Source organism: Canis aureus, chromosome 19, assembly GCF_053574225.1.
Source record: "Canis aureus isolate CA01 chromosome 19, VMU_Caureus_v.1.0, whole genome shotgun sequence".
Lineage (NCBI taxonomy): Eukaryota > Metazoa > Chordata > Mammalia > Carnivora > Canidae > Canis > Canis aureus.
The window spans coordinates 26,147,651-26,163,859 of NC_135629.1; the positions used below are offsets into that span (position 1 = coordinate 26,147,651).

A 16,209-nucleotide genomic window follows, 5' to 3' on the forward strand; every position below is an offset into this window, starting at 1 on the left:
CTTCCTAAAAAGATGAACTATTTTTATCAGTTGGGGTTCTTAGGAAATAAAGTTAAAAATACTTTTAACAGTTTTCCATTTAGGGCAAGAAAAAATTTTTAAAATCTATCTTTAGGGGCAGCCCGGGTGGCTCAGCGGTTTAGTGCCGCCTTCAGCCCAGGGTGTGATCGTGGAGACCTGGGATCAAGTCCCATGTCAGGCTCCTCGCATGAAGCCTGCTTTTCCCACTGCCTGTGTCTCTGCCCCTCTCTCTCTCTGTCTCTTATGAATAAATAAAATCTTTTTTAAAAATCTATATTTATATAAATATATACACATATGCCAATGCCTTCATTGATACATTTATTCTCACTGATTTCTTTAATGAACTGTGGATCACTCAATTTCTACAATGATCACTCAGCAATTAGTGTGATTCTTGCTAATGAAACCTGAACTTATCTTCTGGTGTATAAGAAGCAAATGGAGAAATTCATTTTCAGTTCTTAAGAGTCATTTCCAAAATGTTAAGCCATGTTGACTTAAGCCTTCTAAGAAAACAGCCAGAGAGTAGTTGAGGGAGGTGCTTGAGACAGAAATTTCACAACAAGAATTCCTGTCAAGATGTTAGAACTCTGGCACAGGGTCAGGAAAACAGATGCTTTCAGTTGGAATTTGCATGCAACTTTAATCCTTCACAAAACATAATCAGGTTGTTCTTCATATTTTTTTCTGCAGCTGGGAAAGGCATTCGCATGTATAGTCACTTGGCTTTCCCACTTACAACTCCATGCCTCCCTTTCAGCCAGCACGGCTTAGCTCCTTACTCAGAAAACAAAAAGAGGGGTGAGGAAAAAGTTGTAACTGACCCCTCAAGAAGTCCTACAAGAGAAAGGAAATTATTTTGCTTATTATTCTACCAACTATCCTTGTTAACTGAGGCACATGCTTATTTATCCAGGTCTTCCCCATATCTGAATCAATCTATTTTTTGGTAATAAAGACGTTCTAACTGATGGTTTCCCAAATTCTAAAAAATACAAATAAAATAAATAAATAAAATTTAAAAGAACAGCCAAGAGCAATAAACTTCTCATCTAATATTTGAATCATCTGTATACCTGCAACCTTTGGGCATTTATGCAGAATTACAACTTGAAAAGAATCATAAAAAAATAAAAAGATTTGCATAGTGGTTAGGCCATGTGAGTGGCTCACTTGCTCCCTCACTGCCTCCCCCACTTAGCTATCTTCCTCTCAGGACAGTCCCCAACTCTAGCCTCCCCTAGAATAATGTAGTAGTAAAGGCATATTTGAAAGCAGTTCCGTGAACATAAAATGACAACAAGGAGGCTGAGCAGTAGTGTGGCAATGACCAGTTTACAAAATGGTCAGAAGAAAGGAGGGGCTGCAGAGCAGAAGAGAAGAGAAGGACAGTAGCTTGTTAAGGGCTATAAGGGAGAAATGTCTGCCTTACTCCTCACTGCATCCCAGGGCTTGGCAGAACAGAGTGCTCAGGAGCACCTGGATGGCTCAGTCGGTTAGTATCTGCCTTTGGCTCAGGTCATGATACCAGGGTCCTGGGATCAAGCCCCACATCAGGCTCCTCACTCAGAGGGAAATCAGCTTCTCCCTCTGCCTCTCCCCCTGCTCATTCTCTCTCAAATAAATGAAATCTTAAAAAAAAAAAAGAAAAAGAAAAAGAACAGAGTGCTCAGTAACTATCACATAAGTGAAAGGAGGAAAAGCAAAGGAATGGAAGAAGAGAAGGTAGGCAATAAGGCCGGTGCAAAATTAGAGTAGAATCCAGCATCCAGTTCTTTTGGCTCATAGTTCAATGAATATTCTTTCCATTTATCAACTATTGATCTACAAATATTTGTTAGAACAATGTGCCAAGAGCTGATCAATAAGGGGAAAAAAGTATCAATCAAGATGCAAAATGATAAAATATAAAAATAGATCCCATTCATTCCATCTGTTGATTAAGTCAAAAGTCAGATACATATGCATATATACACATCCCAGGAAATAAAAGCTTTGCATAGCCACTCCATAAATGTAACCCCAATGAACTCTTATTTACTTCTCATAGAACACAGCATTCAAGCACTGGTAGTAAGAACTACAAATAATCTTTTTTGTACCATTAAAGAGAAGCCACACTTCCAAAAGGGTAACTTTGGGTGGAGTTTAGGGCATTAGATAAATGAGTGTAATAAACTGCCACAAGGCACTGCCCTCAGTTTTCTGATTTCTTTATCCTCAGTTTTGCTACATGGGCTGAGTCCTATTATATAATTATATATTATATATATATTTTATATATATAATTGTAAACACTCCTCACAGGTAGTGTTTGACTATAACCATAATACTACTTTATGCATGTCAGCCAATTATGAGAATATTTAGGAGACAGAAAATAAACTGTAGGGTTTGATACAGATTTTTTTTAAATGATAGATAAAAATAAATGTTACCCAATTAAATGAGAAAGAAGAAATTATCAGTTAGCCATCAGCCAGATTTTATCAGTTAGCTGTGATGCATTACCAAAATGACCCTCAAATCCCAGTGGCATACATCAAACTCATTTTTCCCATTCACATTACATATGTCACCTGTAAGTTGGCTATGGCTGCCTTGAGGCTGTAGCTTTTGCTCCATGTGTCTTATGATTCTAAGACCCAATTAGAGGGAACAAACCATATCTGAGACATGCCATTCTCAAGGCAAAAGGTAGAAACTGAGAGGAGGTTGTCATATCTCTGTTCAGAACTAGAATACATCGCTTCCACATATGTTCCATTTATTAAAACAAGTCACAATGACAAGCCTGACTATGGGAGAGGGAGACACTGAAAATCACTTGACAACAGGAAGGGAAGTATAATTGATCCTTTTACATTGAAAGAAGTGGAGTGGAGAACTATAATATAATTTATCCCACAGACCTTCCAATTTCCCATCTAATGCTTTTATCCTTACTGTTGGTAAACCTAGGCCAAAGCATACATCTATAATCATTAAGAGAATGATAAAATGAAAATCTAGGGCCAAAAAAAGATTCCAGGAAGATGATGATGTGAAGTTAATACACCCCCACTTTCTGTGTTGTGACTCCCACTACAGTTTCAATCCCTGTGCTGCAAAAGGTATAGGCCTGATGCCTGTAGGTTACTAAATGGAATTGAAGGCTTAAGCTCTTTGGAGTATAGAGAAAGAGACTGGAATATGTGTCTCTAATTTTTCTAGGAGCTGGGCAAGTACCTGGAGTCTAGCCTTTCGGAACTTTGGAACAACTACTCTAAACTACTGGCTCTAGAAAAAGCCTGGTTTGAGGAGAGCTGATGACCCTTGGGTAGGGGGCAAGGTCTCCCTGAATCATTTGTGACCAAGACCAGAACTGGGCCCTTATGAGCTGACAGGGAAAATATGACAACACATAACATTGAGCATCTGAAAAGACAGTTACCAGTCATGACAAAGGGAGCAACCCCACAACTGAAAAGAGCTGTGTGAAGAGTAAGAGGCCAATAACGGTCAGAAAAATAATAAGCTAACTAAGGGAGATTTAATTACAGCAGACAGAAGTCTTCCTGCATCTAAAAGCACTAATTTTCCAAATAAACCATACAAATGATTAAAAGAAAGAAAGAGGGGATCCCTGGGTGGCTCAGTGGTTTAGCGCCTGCCTTCAGCCCAGGGTGTGATCCTGGGGTCCCGGGATCAAGTCCTGCATCAGGCTCCCTGCACGGAGCCTGCTTCTCCCTCTGCCTGTGTCTCTGCCTCTCTCTCTTTCTGTGTCTCTCATGAATAAATAAGTAAAATCTTTAAAAAAAAAAGAAAGAAAGAAAGAAAGAATGGATCATGGCAAAAGTCCAAATTTGTGGTATGAAAGATCAAATGGAAAAAAGAGCTCAAAGCAACAAAAGAGAAATCATGATAGAAGAGATAAGAGAATTGGAGGACAGAACTAATGAGATGAACAGCAGTTCCAGCAAAAGAAAGATGAACAGATAGTAGTAAGGCAATAATAAAACACATACCAGAAGAGAATTTCCTTGGCCCAAAGACTTCAATCTGCAGATTAAAAGAGCTCACTTTATTCTATTCTAGACATAGACCTAGGCATAACTTAGTAAGTGCCTAAACTCTGAGAGAAAAAAATTTACAAGCCTGCAGGTGGAAAGAACATATTCCTTACAGAGGGGAAAGCTTAGAGAGCTACCAGACTTTCCCACCTGCAACATCAGAAGCTAGAGCAGTGGTCCTAACAAGTATTGAGAGAAAAATGGATACCAAACCCTACACCTGGCACCTGGAAGGAAACAGTATGGAAACTCAAAAATGTGCAGGGAAAAGGGGAAATATTTTTTTTAAAGATTTTATTTATTCATGAGAGACACAGAGAGAGAGAGAGAGAGAGGCAGAGACACAGGCAGAGAGAGAAGCAGGCTCCATGCAGGGAGCCTGATGCAGGACTCGATCCTGGGACTCCAGGACCATGCCCTGGGCTGAAGGTAGGCACTAAACTGCTGAGCCACACAGGGATCCTCGAAAAGGGGAAATAAAAGGTAATCATTAATGGAATGGAAATGTATAGTAGAAATTCCAAAGTAACAAAAATTAAAAATCCAAAATAACTTAAACCAGCAAAAATAAGAGCTAAGAAACCACAAGTTAAAACATATAACAAATAAAGCAAGTTAAAAGAACAACTATTTTTATAATAGGTGAAGAAAGTAAATTACGCCACTAGAAGAAGGACCAAGTCATATTCTGATTAAAAAAAATACTCTGTTTAAAATAAAACAAAATGGTAAAGAAATGGTTAAAATGACAAGCTTGGCATAAAAATTAGGTTTAAGGATTAAAATGAATAAATGGGATTTTTTTTTAAAGAACAATAAGTAAGGGGTACCTGGTGGCTTAGTGGGTTGATGGAGGCCAACATGGAGCTCCAGGCTCAGCAGGAAGTCTGCTTGAGATTCTCGCTCTCCCTCTCCTTTTGCCCCTCCCCCTGATCTCTCTCTCTCTTTCTCAAATGAATAAATCTTAAAAAAAAGAGAGAGAAAAAAAATGCCCGGAAATAAAGTCAACAAGAGGGGCATGTGACCTATATCAACAAATCTATAAAATTCCATCTAACAAGATCTGAAAAAATGTAGAAACTATACTGTATTCTTGTCAGTTTTCCCAAGCTTAATATATATACCTTAATTCTTTCAGTTATAATTTTTAAGAACTGTATATTGATCTTAACAATTACAGAAGAATAAATGCCCATGTATAGCCAAGAATTTTCTTTTTGCCAAGAATATTTTTTTAAAAGGTATCATTTATTTATTCATGAGAGACACACATACACAGAGAGAGAGAGAGGCAGAGGGAGAAACAGGCTCCATACAGGGAGCCCGATGTGGGACTCGATCCTGGGACTCCAGGATCACGCTTTGAGCCAAAGGCAGATAGATGCTCAACTGCTGAGTCACCCAGGCATCCTGCCAAGAATATTTTTAGAAACAAGAGCAATAACTTTCAACATGTATGAGAATTTAACTTATGAAAAGATGGGGAAAGGTGCTGGCAATAATACACTACAGGCAACTATAAGCAAAGAGAATCCCATCTTACTCCAAGCACAAAAAGTAAATACTACACAGATTAAATGTTAAATAATTCCTTTTGTTAATAATCTTCCAGGGGAGATGAGTAGAGGTACGGAGTAACTGGTGATGGGCATTAAGGAGGGCATTTGATGTAATGAGCACTGGGTGTTTTATGCAAATGATGAATCACTAAATTCTACCCCTGAAGCTAATAATATACTATATGTTAACTAAATTGAATTTAAATTAAAAAATAATCTGCCAAAAAATCTAAGAAAACATATGTACTTCATATAAAGGGGACCTTTTTTTTTTAATTTTTATTTATGATAGTCACACAGAGAGAGAGAGAGAGAGAGAGGCAGAGACATAGGCAGAGGGAGAAGCAGGCTCCATGCAGGGAGCCCGATGTGGGATTCGATCCCGGGTCTCCAGGATCACGCCCTGGGCCAAAGGCAAGCGCCAAACCGCTGCGCCACCCAGAGATCCCTATAAAGGGGATCTTAAGCCTAGAAGCTATAAATGAGCAGACAGACATATTTCCTAATGAAAAAAATAAAAATTTCTTTTTTTTTAAGATTTTATTTATTTATTCATGAAAGGGAGAGAGAGGCAGAGACACAGGCAGAAGGAGAAGCAGGCTCTATGCAGGGAGCCCGATGTGGAACTTGATCCCAGGACTCCTGGATCACGTGCCCTGGGCTGAAGGCAGATGCTCAACCACTAAACCACCCAGGCATCCCCCAAAATGAAAATTTCTATAGCAAATAATGGAAAAAACAAAAGAATAATAAGATTTGGAGAAAATATGTCCAATTACAGAAGACAGAGGTCTAATATTTACAAATACAAAGACCTCTTATAAACTGACGAGTACCCAAGGGGGAAAAGGCAAAGGACAGAAGCCGGCAAATTTACAAAAGCAATTCCCACTCTGTGGCCACTGTTGCCAACAAACAACACCCAAACTAGGTCAATTCAAAGTGAACTACAAAGGAGGTACTAGTTAACATCAATTAGAATAGTAAAACTGATATGACCTGTTCTACTTATTGTAGACAGAAATGCAAGGAAAAAGGTTCTCTCAGGCACTGCTAGTAGATGTGTGAGTTGTTGGTTTTTAAAGAATGTTATAATCTAGAAACATCTATTTTTTCTAATAATTTTTCTTTTCTTTTTTTTTTTTAAAGATTTTATTTATTTATTCATGATAGTCACACAGAGAGAGACAGAGAGGCAGAGACACGGGCAGAGGGAGAAGCAGGCTCCATGCTGGGAGCCCGACGTGGGACTCAATCCCGGGTCTCCAGGATTGCGCCCTGGGCCAAAGGCAGGCGCCAAACCGCTGCGCCACCCAGGGATCCCTAGAAACATCTATTTTAAAAACATATCTTTAGGTACAGCAAACCCACTCTAAGAAATTTATCCCCCTGAGATAAAGCATTTCCATATAGGAATGTTTACTACAACAGTTTGTAGTGGCTGACACCTAGAAGCAAAGTATATGAACATCATTAATTGGAAAATAGTTTGGTATCTTAAAACAATCTTCTACCACAGAACAGTAAAACAGTCATTTAAAAGAATGAATCAGAACTGTAGCAGCTGACATGAAGAGACTTCTACAGGTATTGCTAAGACAGAAAAAGATAAATATGTAAAAATATGTATCACGTAAGCCACTTTTTACAAATAACAAAACAAAAACTGTATTTGGATATGATTATGATAGTGTGGAAGCAAAAAGATACACACAAATACATACCCATTAAGTTATTAATATGAGTTATGGAGGGTGAGAAGAGGTAGGGGAAGTTGAGTAAAGAGGTGGTAAAAACAAAAAAAATTTAAAAAAGCAGAGGATGGAAGGAGAACTATACTTCTTGAAGAAAGAGCTGATTCTAGAAACAGAGCAAGCAATTATAAGATGAGCCTAGAGCCTCTTGTATGGCCAAAAATTAAGGAAATACTCAAAATCAAACAAGTAACAACAAAACCAACACTCACACTGATGAGGGTACATCAAAGGGACACAAGAACCAACTGAAAGACACCCAATGGCCCAAACTGCAACAATCAAGCACTATAGGATTATAACCCAAACTATAAAATAATTATCCGTGAATCATGCTAATATAATGATTGAATAAATGATGAGAGAAATGACAAAGCTCTACAGAAGAATTCCAAGTAATTCATGTAGATAAAGTAAAGCATAACTGCTGAACCCTTAAATGTGGGCTGCACACAATGACTTCTTCTAAAGGAGAGTGTAGAAAGGGGGAAAGAGTAACTTTCTAATGGAAACACCTGGCAAGTGATCAAGGCCAACATTAACAGTGATAAGTCATATTGGTGTATGTACCTTAACATCAGTCTATTTACGAGAAAGATATTATTAGACAAATCCCAATAGGCATTTACAACCAGAGGAGGTAACCAGAACTCTCAAAACTGTCCAGGTCATCAAAATCAAAGTCTGAGAAACTGTCAACCTAGAAGAGCCTACAGACACATGATAACTAAATGTAATGTATTATCCTGGATGGGATCCTGAAAGAGAAAAAAAAAGACATCAAGTAAAAACTAAGGAAAGCTGAATAAACTATAGATTTTAGTTCATTACAATGTATCAATATTGATTCCTTAATTGTAACAAATGTATCATATAAGTAAGATATTAAGAACAGGGGGAGTAGGACACAGAGAATACGGTAACTCTGTATTAACTTGTATTACAATTCTGTAAATCCAAAATTGTTCTAAAAAATAAAATTAAGGGGTGCCTGGATAACTTAGTCAGTAAGCATCCAATTCTTGATCTTGGCTCAGATCATGACCCCAGAGTGTGAGATCTAGTCCCACATCATGCTCTGCAATCAGCAAGGAGTCAGCTTTCCTCTCTCTCCTCGCTTTCTGTCCCTCCTGCTCATGCTCTCACACTTTAAGACTGGCTCACTCTTTAAAAAACAAAATCTTTAAATAAATAACATTTATTAAAAAACAAATAAGTACTCAACAAGTTTTTTTTAATAAACAAATTAGGGACACCTGGGTGGCTCAGTTGGTTAAGAGTTTGCCTTCGACTCAGGTCATGATTCCAGGGTCCTGGGACCGAGCCCCACATCAGGCTTCCAACTAGCAGGAGCCTGCTTCTCCCTCTCCCTGTTACTCCCTTCTCCTGTGCACTATCAAATAAATAAAATCTTTTTTTAAAAAATTATCCCTAGAGAGTGCCATAAATGGACATAATTTGGGGGTGGTAAGAGTTAGACTGTGTTGCAAATTATAACTCTGTAATTACACTAAAAACCACTGCTTTGTACACTTAAAAGGAGGAATTATAATGGTATATAAATTATACCTTGAAAAAGCTAATAAAAAATGCCCCTGCGGTGCCTGGGTGGCTCAGTCAGTTAAGCCCCTGCCTGTCCTGGGATCAAGCCTCACATTGGGCTTCCTGCTCAGTAGTGAGTCTCCTTCTCCCTCTCTCTCTGCCTCTGTGATCTCTCAAATAAATAAATAAAATCTTTTTAAAGGGGATCCCTGGGTGGCTCAGCGGTTTAGCGCTTAGCTTTGGCCCAGGGCGTGATCCTGGAGTCCCGGGATCGGGTCCCGCGTCGGGCTCCCGGCATGGAGCCAGCTTCTCCCTCTCCCTCTGCCTGTGTCTCTGCCTCTCTCTCTCTATCATAAATAAATAAAATCTTTAAAAAAAAAGTAATAAAATATCCTTTTAAAAAAAAAAGTCCTTGCATAAAAGAAGAAAAGTTGAAGATTATGAAGATATAAAGGCTGTTAAAACTGTATGTGCATTTTGGAGCACAATCATAATCAGAGAGAAAAAAATCTAGTTTTCTCTTCTCAAAAATAAAGATAAGCTTCTCAAACACATGTTAAAGTCCATAAGCCTGGAATCATCATTTTATTGCCCCACTGGCAAACATCCTTAAATGAGAAAGTATTTTATTTGATAATTCTATTTCATATTTTAATTATAACATTTTTTAAAAGATTTACTTATTTGAGAGAGAGTGAGTGATCAGGAGGAAAGGCAGATGGAAAAGAAGAGAGAATCTCAAGCAGACTCCTCTCTGAGTATAGAGCCCAATGTGGGGTTCGATCTCATGACTCTGAGATCATGAGTGAGCCACCCAGGTGCCCCTATGACAACATTTTAATTAAGTGGTTTCCTATATAAAATCTGGGACATGTGCTAAAACTACATAAGCTACAAAATGAGTGAATAAAGTGACTAATAGTAAACATTTAAAAGCTCTAATAGTACTCAAAATTAAAACCTTCATGATACTAAAGCTACAGAATAAAATGCCACTGAATTATCTATAATTACAAAAACTGAAACAGTAACAAACACTTTATTTTGTAAGATTTATTTATTTTAGTAAGCCCCAGCCTTCTCCATGGTGGTGAAGACCCCAGTGGACTCCACGACACACTCAGTACCAGTATCACCCCATTTGATGTTGGCAGGATCTCACTCCTGGAAGATGGAGATGGACTTCCCACTGATGACAAGTTTCCCATTCTCAGCCTTGACCGTACCATGGAATTTGCCATGGGTGGAATCATACTGGAGCATGTACACCATGTAGTTGAGGTCAATGAAGGGGTCACTGATGGCAACAATATCGACAACTTCAGCATCATGGAGGGCCTCATGACCATCCACATCCATGCCATCAATGCCACCCAGAAGACTGTGGAAGGCCCCTCTGGGAAGCTGTGGCATGACAGCCGAGAGGCTGCCCAGAACATCATCCCTGCTTCCACTGGCACTGCCAAGGCTGTGGGCAAGGTCATCCCTGAACTAAACAGGAAATTCACTGGCATGGCCTTCCGTGTCCCCACCCTAATGTTCAGTTGTGGATCTAACCTGCTTCCTGGAGAAAGCTGCTGACTATAATATCAAGAAGGTGGTGAAGCAGGTATCAGAGGGCCCCCTCAAGGGCATCCTGGGCTATACTGAGGACCAGGTTGTCTCCCATGACTTCAACAGTGACACCCACTCTTCCAAATTCAATGCCGGGGCTGATATTCCCTTTGTCAAGCTCATTTCCTGGTATGACAATGAATTCAGCTACAGCAATCAGGTGGTGGACCTCATGGTCCATATGGCCTCCAATGAGTAAGAGCCCCCGGACCACCAGCCCCAGTGAGAGCAAGAGGAAGAGAGAGGCCCTCAGCTGCTGGGGAGTCCCTGCCTCCACTTAATCCCCCAACACACTAAGAATCTCCTGGCCTCCAGTTTCATTCCAGACCCCCTGAGGAAGGGGAGGGGCTTGGGGAGCTCTACCTTGTCATGTACCATCAATAAAGTATAGTGTACCCAGCCAAAAAAGAAAAAAAAAAAAAGATTTATTTATTTTAGAGAGGGGGAGGGCAGAGAAAAGGGAGAGAGAGAATCTCAAGCAGATTCCTTGCTAAGTGCAGAGCCTGACATGGGGCTCAACCCCAGGACCCTGAGTTCATGACCTGAGCCGAAACTGAGTCTGCCACTTAACCAACAGAGCCACCCATGTACCCCAGTAATAAGCATTTTAACAGAGACTTTTCCCTTAAAATGTTCCATATATTGAAATGATAAATTATAATAAACTTAAACTTTTAAAAAATTGACTAAGATACAAACATTCTCGCAAACTCTCACAAAATTTAACGGCTCTTCTTCTTTGACAAACCACATCCTGTCTTTCAGCCAACTCACCAGAAATTCCTGAAATCAGCAGTCCATGGGAAGACTGGGAGCTGGGTAGGCTGGGGTGGGGTAAAGTATCTTAATGAATCAAAGCTCCTAGAACATTTGGCATATAATGGGTTCTCAACAAATATTTCTTAAATAAATGAACAGATCTCAGAAAAAAAAATAGTAAAACAGAAGAATAAAATGCTTTATTCTAGAAACTATTAATTTCTAGAAGCTGTCTTATCTCCATCTCAATCAATATTAAAATAAAGTGGAGAAAAATAAAGACGAACACTCTGCCACAAAATATTAAGACAGACTGTCTTCTAGTGGTTTTCTTCTTTCATTTTACTTACATTTCAAAATGCAATAAGTATCCAATTCCCTTATAATGAAAAATTCCTTCAAAAGCCTAAATGGAAACTCATTACAATTTTGTCTAACATTTATATTCATTCTTGGGAGAGTGGGGGAAATGGAAGAGAGGGGAGGGATTTTTTAAGCAAATTTACTGCAAAGTTTGTCATTATTAGAATGGCATACAACACAGCTTGTTCCCAGGGAAAACAATACTTTGCTTTCAAATTTAGTACTGCTTAGATGAATTTAATTTGAGTGCTCTCTAAATTGTTTGGTTAACAGAAGTATGTAGAATTTTAAGAAAATAAAGAGGTTCTTAAGCATGATACATTATTTTTAAAAACTACAGGAAAATCCCAAAAGGAGGAAATGTGTAATAACAAATTATGATATATATGCAAAGTAAATATATAGACATCTTTGATAGAGAACTTCGGTGAACTATAATTTTATCATAATGAATACTGACAGCATGGAATTTCAACGAAAAAATCAAAAAAGGCACTTCATTTCCATTTTCCTGTCTTTAAAATCAAGATAAGAATAATAACGGCAAATTCTTAGTGCTATGTGCTAGGCATTGTTTGAAGCACTTTATATAATTTATAAATAGGTTACAATATGTAACTAATTCTAATGCAACTCAACAATAACCAGTATGCATTTTGGATTTCAACAGAGGTTAGCCAAGAGAAAATAATATTGTAAATCACCTGCTCACAGGGTAATTTTTCTTTATAGATAGTCTTTTTTCATAATCCAATAAGGAAATGTTAATGTTTTCTTAAAACATTTTAAATGGTGCCATTTAGACAACAAATGGAAAATTAAGGATACAAATGTAAATGCAAACTATTATTTTTAAAAATTCCTTGTAAGGAGAAACACAAAACACAACTGAGTATACTGACACACAATTTTTATGGATTAAAGAATGTATAATACTCCTAATATAATACACCTAAGCTATTTCTTGCAGACTGGGCTTTCTTTAAGGTAAAACTTATAGTAGATGACTTTCAGAGCTCTAGATGAACGGATGGACTGTTAAACAGGAAATAGAAGTGGAAATTTTTGAGAATCTTATTGTTAAAGAAAACAGGATAACAACAAACCATTTGTAAAGATGTGAGTTGTTCAGAAATATACCTAAACTACAGTTGATCTCCTACTTCTAAGGTGATGCCTTAGACCGCATGCACTGAGTTTAAGATCATGAAGACCTGGGATCCCTGGGTGGCGCAGCGGTTTAGAGTCTGCCTTTGGCCCAGGGCGCGATCCTGGAGACCCGGGATCAAATCCCACGTTGGGCTCCCGGTGCATGGAGCCTGCTTCTCCCTCTGCCTATGTCTCTGCCCCCACCTCCCTCTGTGACTATCATAAATAAATAAAAATTTTAAAAAATATATTAAAAAAAAGGATCATGAAGACCTAACACTGATTTATATCAGGAGTGTTTCACAGAGTGGTTTTTCACATCAAATAAAATTTCAAAGGAAAAAGGGGTGAAGTCCAACTAAAAAGAAATACTCATTTTAATGAAGTAATCCATTCTTTGAATTTGCATCTTAGTAGGACTTTTCATTCTATTGTATTAATAATGGTGTAAAAAGAATGCAAAATCACAATACTAAGAAATGTCAACATAATTAAAAGAATCTGTGAATTGAGAGGTCTTAGTTTAATTCAATCTCCATTAACACCATCACCATTTACTGAAGGCCCGTAAGTATCCACTGCTAAGACAGACCCTCGGAATACGAGGATGAATAATAAAAGGTCTTTGGCCTCAAGGAGCAATCTAACATTCTTTTTTTTTTTTTTTTTTAATTTTTATTTATTTGTGATAGTCACAGAGAGAGAGAGAGAATGAGGCAGAGACACAGGCAGAGGGAGAAGCAGGCTCCATGCACCGGGAGCCCGACGTGGGATTCGATCCCCGGTCTCCAGGATCGCGCCCTGGCCAAAGGCAGGCGCCAAACCGCTGTGCCACCCAGGGATCCCCAATCTAACATTCTTAACAGTGTTTTAAGAACTAACGCTAACGGATGTTCCGATGTTCCTCTACTGAGGAAGAGTAACTGGTTCCAGACCCTCTGATTATCATAGGGATCATAGGGCCTAATTGTTAAAGCAGTTGAACTGAATTGGAGCACAGCCAGAAGTGGCACCAAAAGCACAAGAGCATATAGGTGGGGGCTGGCTGCCTTTCCTTCTTTTCTTTATCCTCAAATACATATATATATATACACACACACATACACATATTTATGAGAGAGAGAGAGAGAGAGAGAGAATGCACACAAGCAAGGAGGAATGGGCAGGAGAGGGAGGAGACTGAGCAGGGAGCCCAATGCAGGGACTGGATCCCAGGAGCCCCAGACCATGACCAGAGCCTAAGGCAGACACTCAACCACTGAGCCACCCAGCCACCCCTGCCTCTCCTTAAGGTTGGTCCTTCTCAAATTCTAAGGCTGAGAAACAGTGAAGTTCTGTGGATATCCCACTCTCCTCCCTGCACTACACAGCTGCAGAAGCAATTCCTTATTTCAAGAAGGTTCTTCTCTGAGCACCAGTTCTGTGGTGCCCCTTGATAAGAAGAGTCAGATTCTGGATCATAGGAAGGATGACCCGCCTATTTTAGCTACTAGTTTAATAATGGAGAACTGGTTTTGCCTGCATGTTTGCAATTGTTACTTTTGTATGAGGTAAAAAGAAAAAGAAAAAGAAAAAAAGAAAAAGAAAAAGAAAGAAACTGGGCCACTAGCACTGTGGGGTTGTCTAGTAACTCCATTTCAACTCTGATCCAAAAAATAAGAAAAAATTCACAAACAAGTAACATTACAAAAGAATTTTATAGAAACAGAGAAAGGGGACAGGTGGGGACAGGAAATACATATATTAGTTGATGTGTGTATATCTACTTGTATATATACACATATTCAAGCTTATATGCCAAAGGCATAACTATGTAAGAACAACCATGTCAACCACCAAAAATTCAAAACCCTTTAAGACATATATTGCTGTGATGGGAGACAGGATGAAACATCCATTTTCTACTTGTATAAGCTACAAAGCTGGGCTGAATACACAGAACTAACCAAGAATTTGTTTTATTTTCTTAATAAACGAAAATGTTCAGTGGAACCCTTTCACAATTGATCTTTTCAGTGTAAATATTTTTTAATCACTGCTAGTTTAAGTAACACAGAGCTATAACCTGTCAATCAATCCAAAAATTCATTCTCAAGTAAAAGGGAGATAAACCCAAAGAGAGAGACATAGGTACAGTTGGGGTTAAGACGAAGACCAGGTAGGAGGTTCCTGTGATAGGGGGAAGTGAACAGGCATGCAGAAGAGCAAATGATGAAGTTTTGGTAATTAAATGTGAGCACTGACAGAGAAGTCAAAGAGAACGGTAGTATATGCTGGTGAAGCAGGGACCAGAGTGTAAGGCTTGCATCGCAGTCTGCTTTTCCTATGAACAGGACCTGTGACCTTGAGGTCTTTGTTTCCTTATCAATAAAGCAAGGCTATTAGACACCAAGATCTCTCAAGTCCCTTTCCACATTACAGTTTTAGCATCCTAAGTTTCTAAGACAAAAGTCTGGTCAGCTGAGAGAGCCCTGGTATAAGAGACAGACAAGGAAGTCAAGAGGGTGCTACAGAAATAGAAGGCATGCCATTTATCTTTGGGACCACAGATGCTTCAAAAAATGAATTTATATTGCCTGAATAATCCAGGATACCTAGTTTTCTATAACAAACCTTAAAGGCAGGGTAGCCCCGGTGGCTCAGCGGTTTAGCGCTGCCTTCAGCCCAGGGCCTGATCCTGGACACTGGGGATCGAGTCCCATGTCAGGCTCCCTGCATGGAGCCTGCTTCTCCCTCTTTCTGTGCCTCTCTCTCTCTCTCTCTCTCTGTCTCTCATGAATAAATAAACAAAATCTAAAAAAAAAAAAAACCTTAAAGGGTAACCTATGCATATCAACATTTAAGAATCACTGAGCTAAAATAAAGCATAGAAAAGTGAACATCTTTAAATATGGTCTTTAATATTTTGAATATTTAAGCATTTCCGCTATCAATTCCTAGGTGACAGGTAAATGGAACAGTACTCTAAAGCAGCCTTCTTTGCCTGTGGGATTTATCTCATTTTGTTTCATTATTAAGCCTCTTCAACCTTAATATATGCTCATAGATATATGCTGGCTTTAATTCAACAAGTTTCTAAATGTGAAATGTACCAATATAGGGCCCAGTGCATAGTAGATGCTGGATTTATTTTTTTTTTAAGATTTTATTTATTTATTCATAGACACAGAGAGAGAAAGAGAGAGAGACAGGGAGAGGGAGAAGCAGGCTCCATGCAGGGAGCCCGATGTGGGACTCGATCCCGGGACTCCAGGATCACACCCCAGGCTGCAGGCGGCGCCAAACCGCTGCGCCACCGGGGCTGCCCTAGATGCTGGATTTAAATCCTTGGTTTGCTACATCAAAACCACACACAAGCTCTTCTCTAGAAAGCTGCAGGAAACATCACAATCA

The 16,209-nt window shown here is 39.0% G+C and overlaps 1 protein-coding gene across 31 annotated transcripts in view; it reads right to left on the reverse strand.

Annotated features, from left to right (window-relative positions):
* The window catches only part of SLC25A26 (solute carrier family 25 member 26), a 196,152-nt gene that overhangs the window by 40,940 nt on the left and 139,003 nt on the right, over window positions 1-16,209 (reverse strand). For 15 of the 31 annotated variants that reach the window (XR_013357699.1, XR_013357700.1, XR_013357701.1 and 12 more), the window contains one exon: window positions 4,907-5,039. The exons of the other annotated variants lie outside the window; for them this stretch is intronic. Coding sequence is in view for 12 of the 15 variants with exons in the window: in XM_077858140.1 (XP_077714266.1) it covers window positions 4,907-5,039 (133 nt within the window). In the remaining 3 variants the exon portion in view is untranslated. The remainder of the gene's footprint in view (window positions 1-4,906; window positions 5,040-16,209) is intronic. 31 annotated transcript variants of the gene reach the window in all.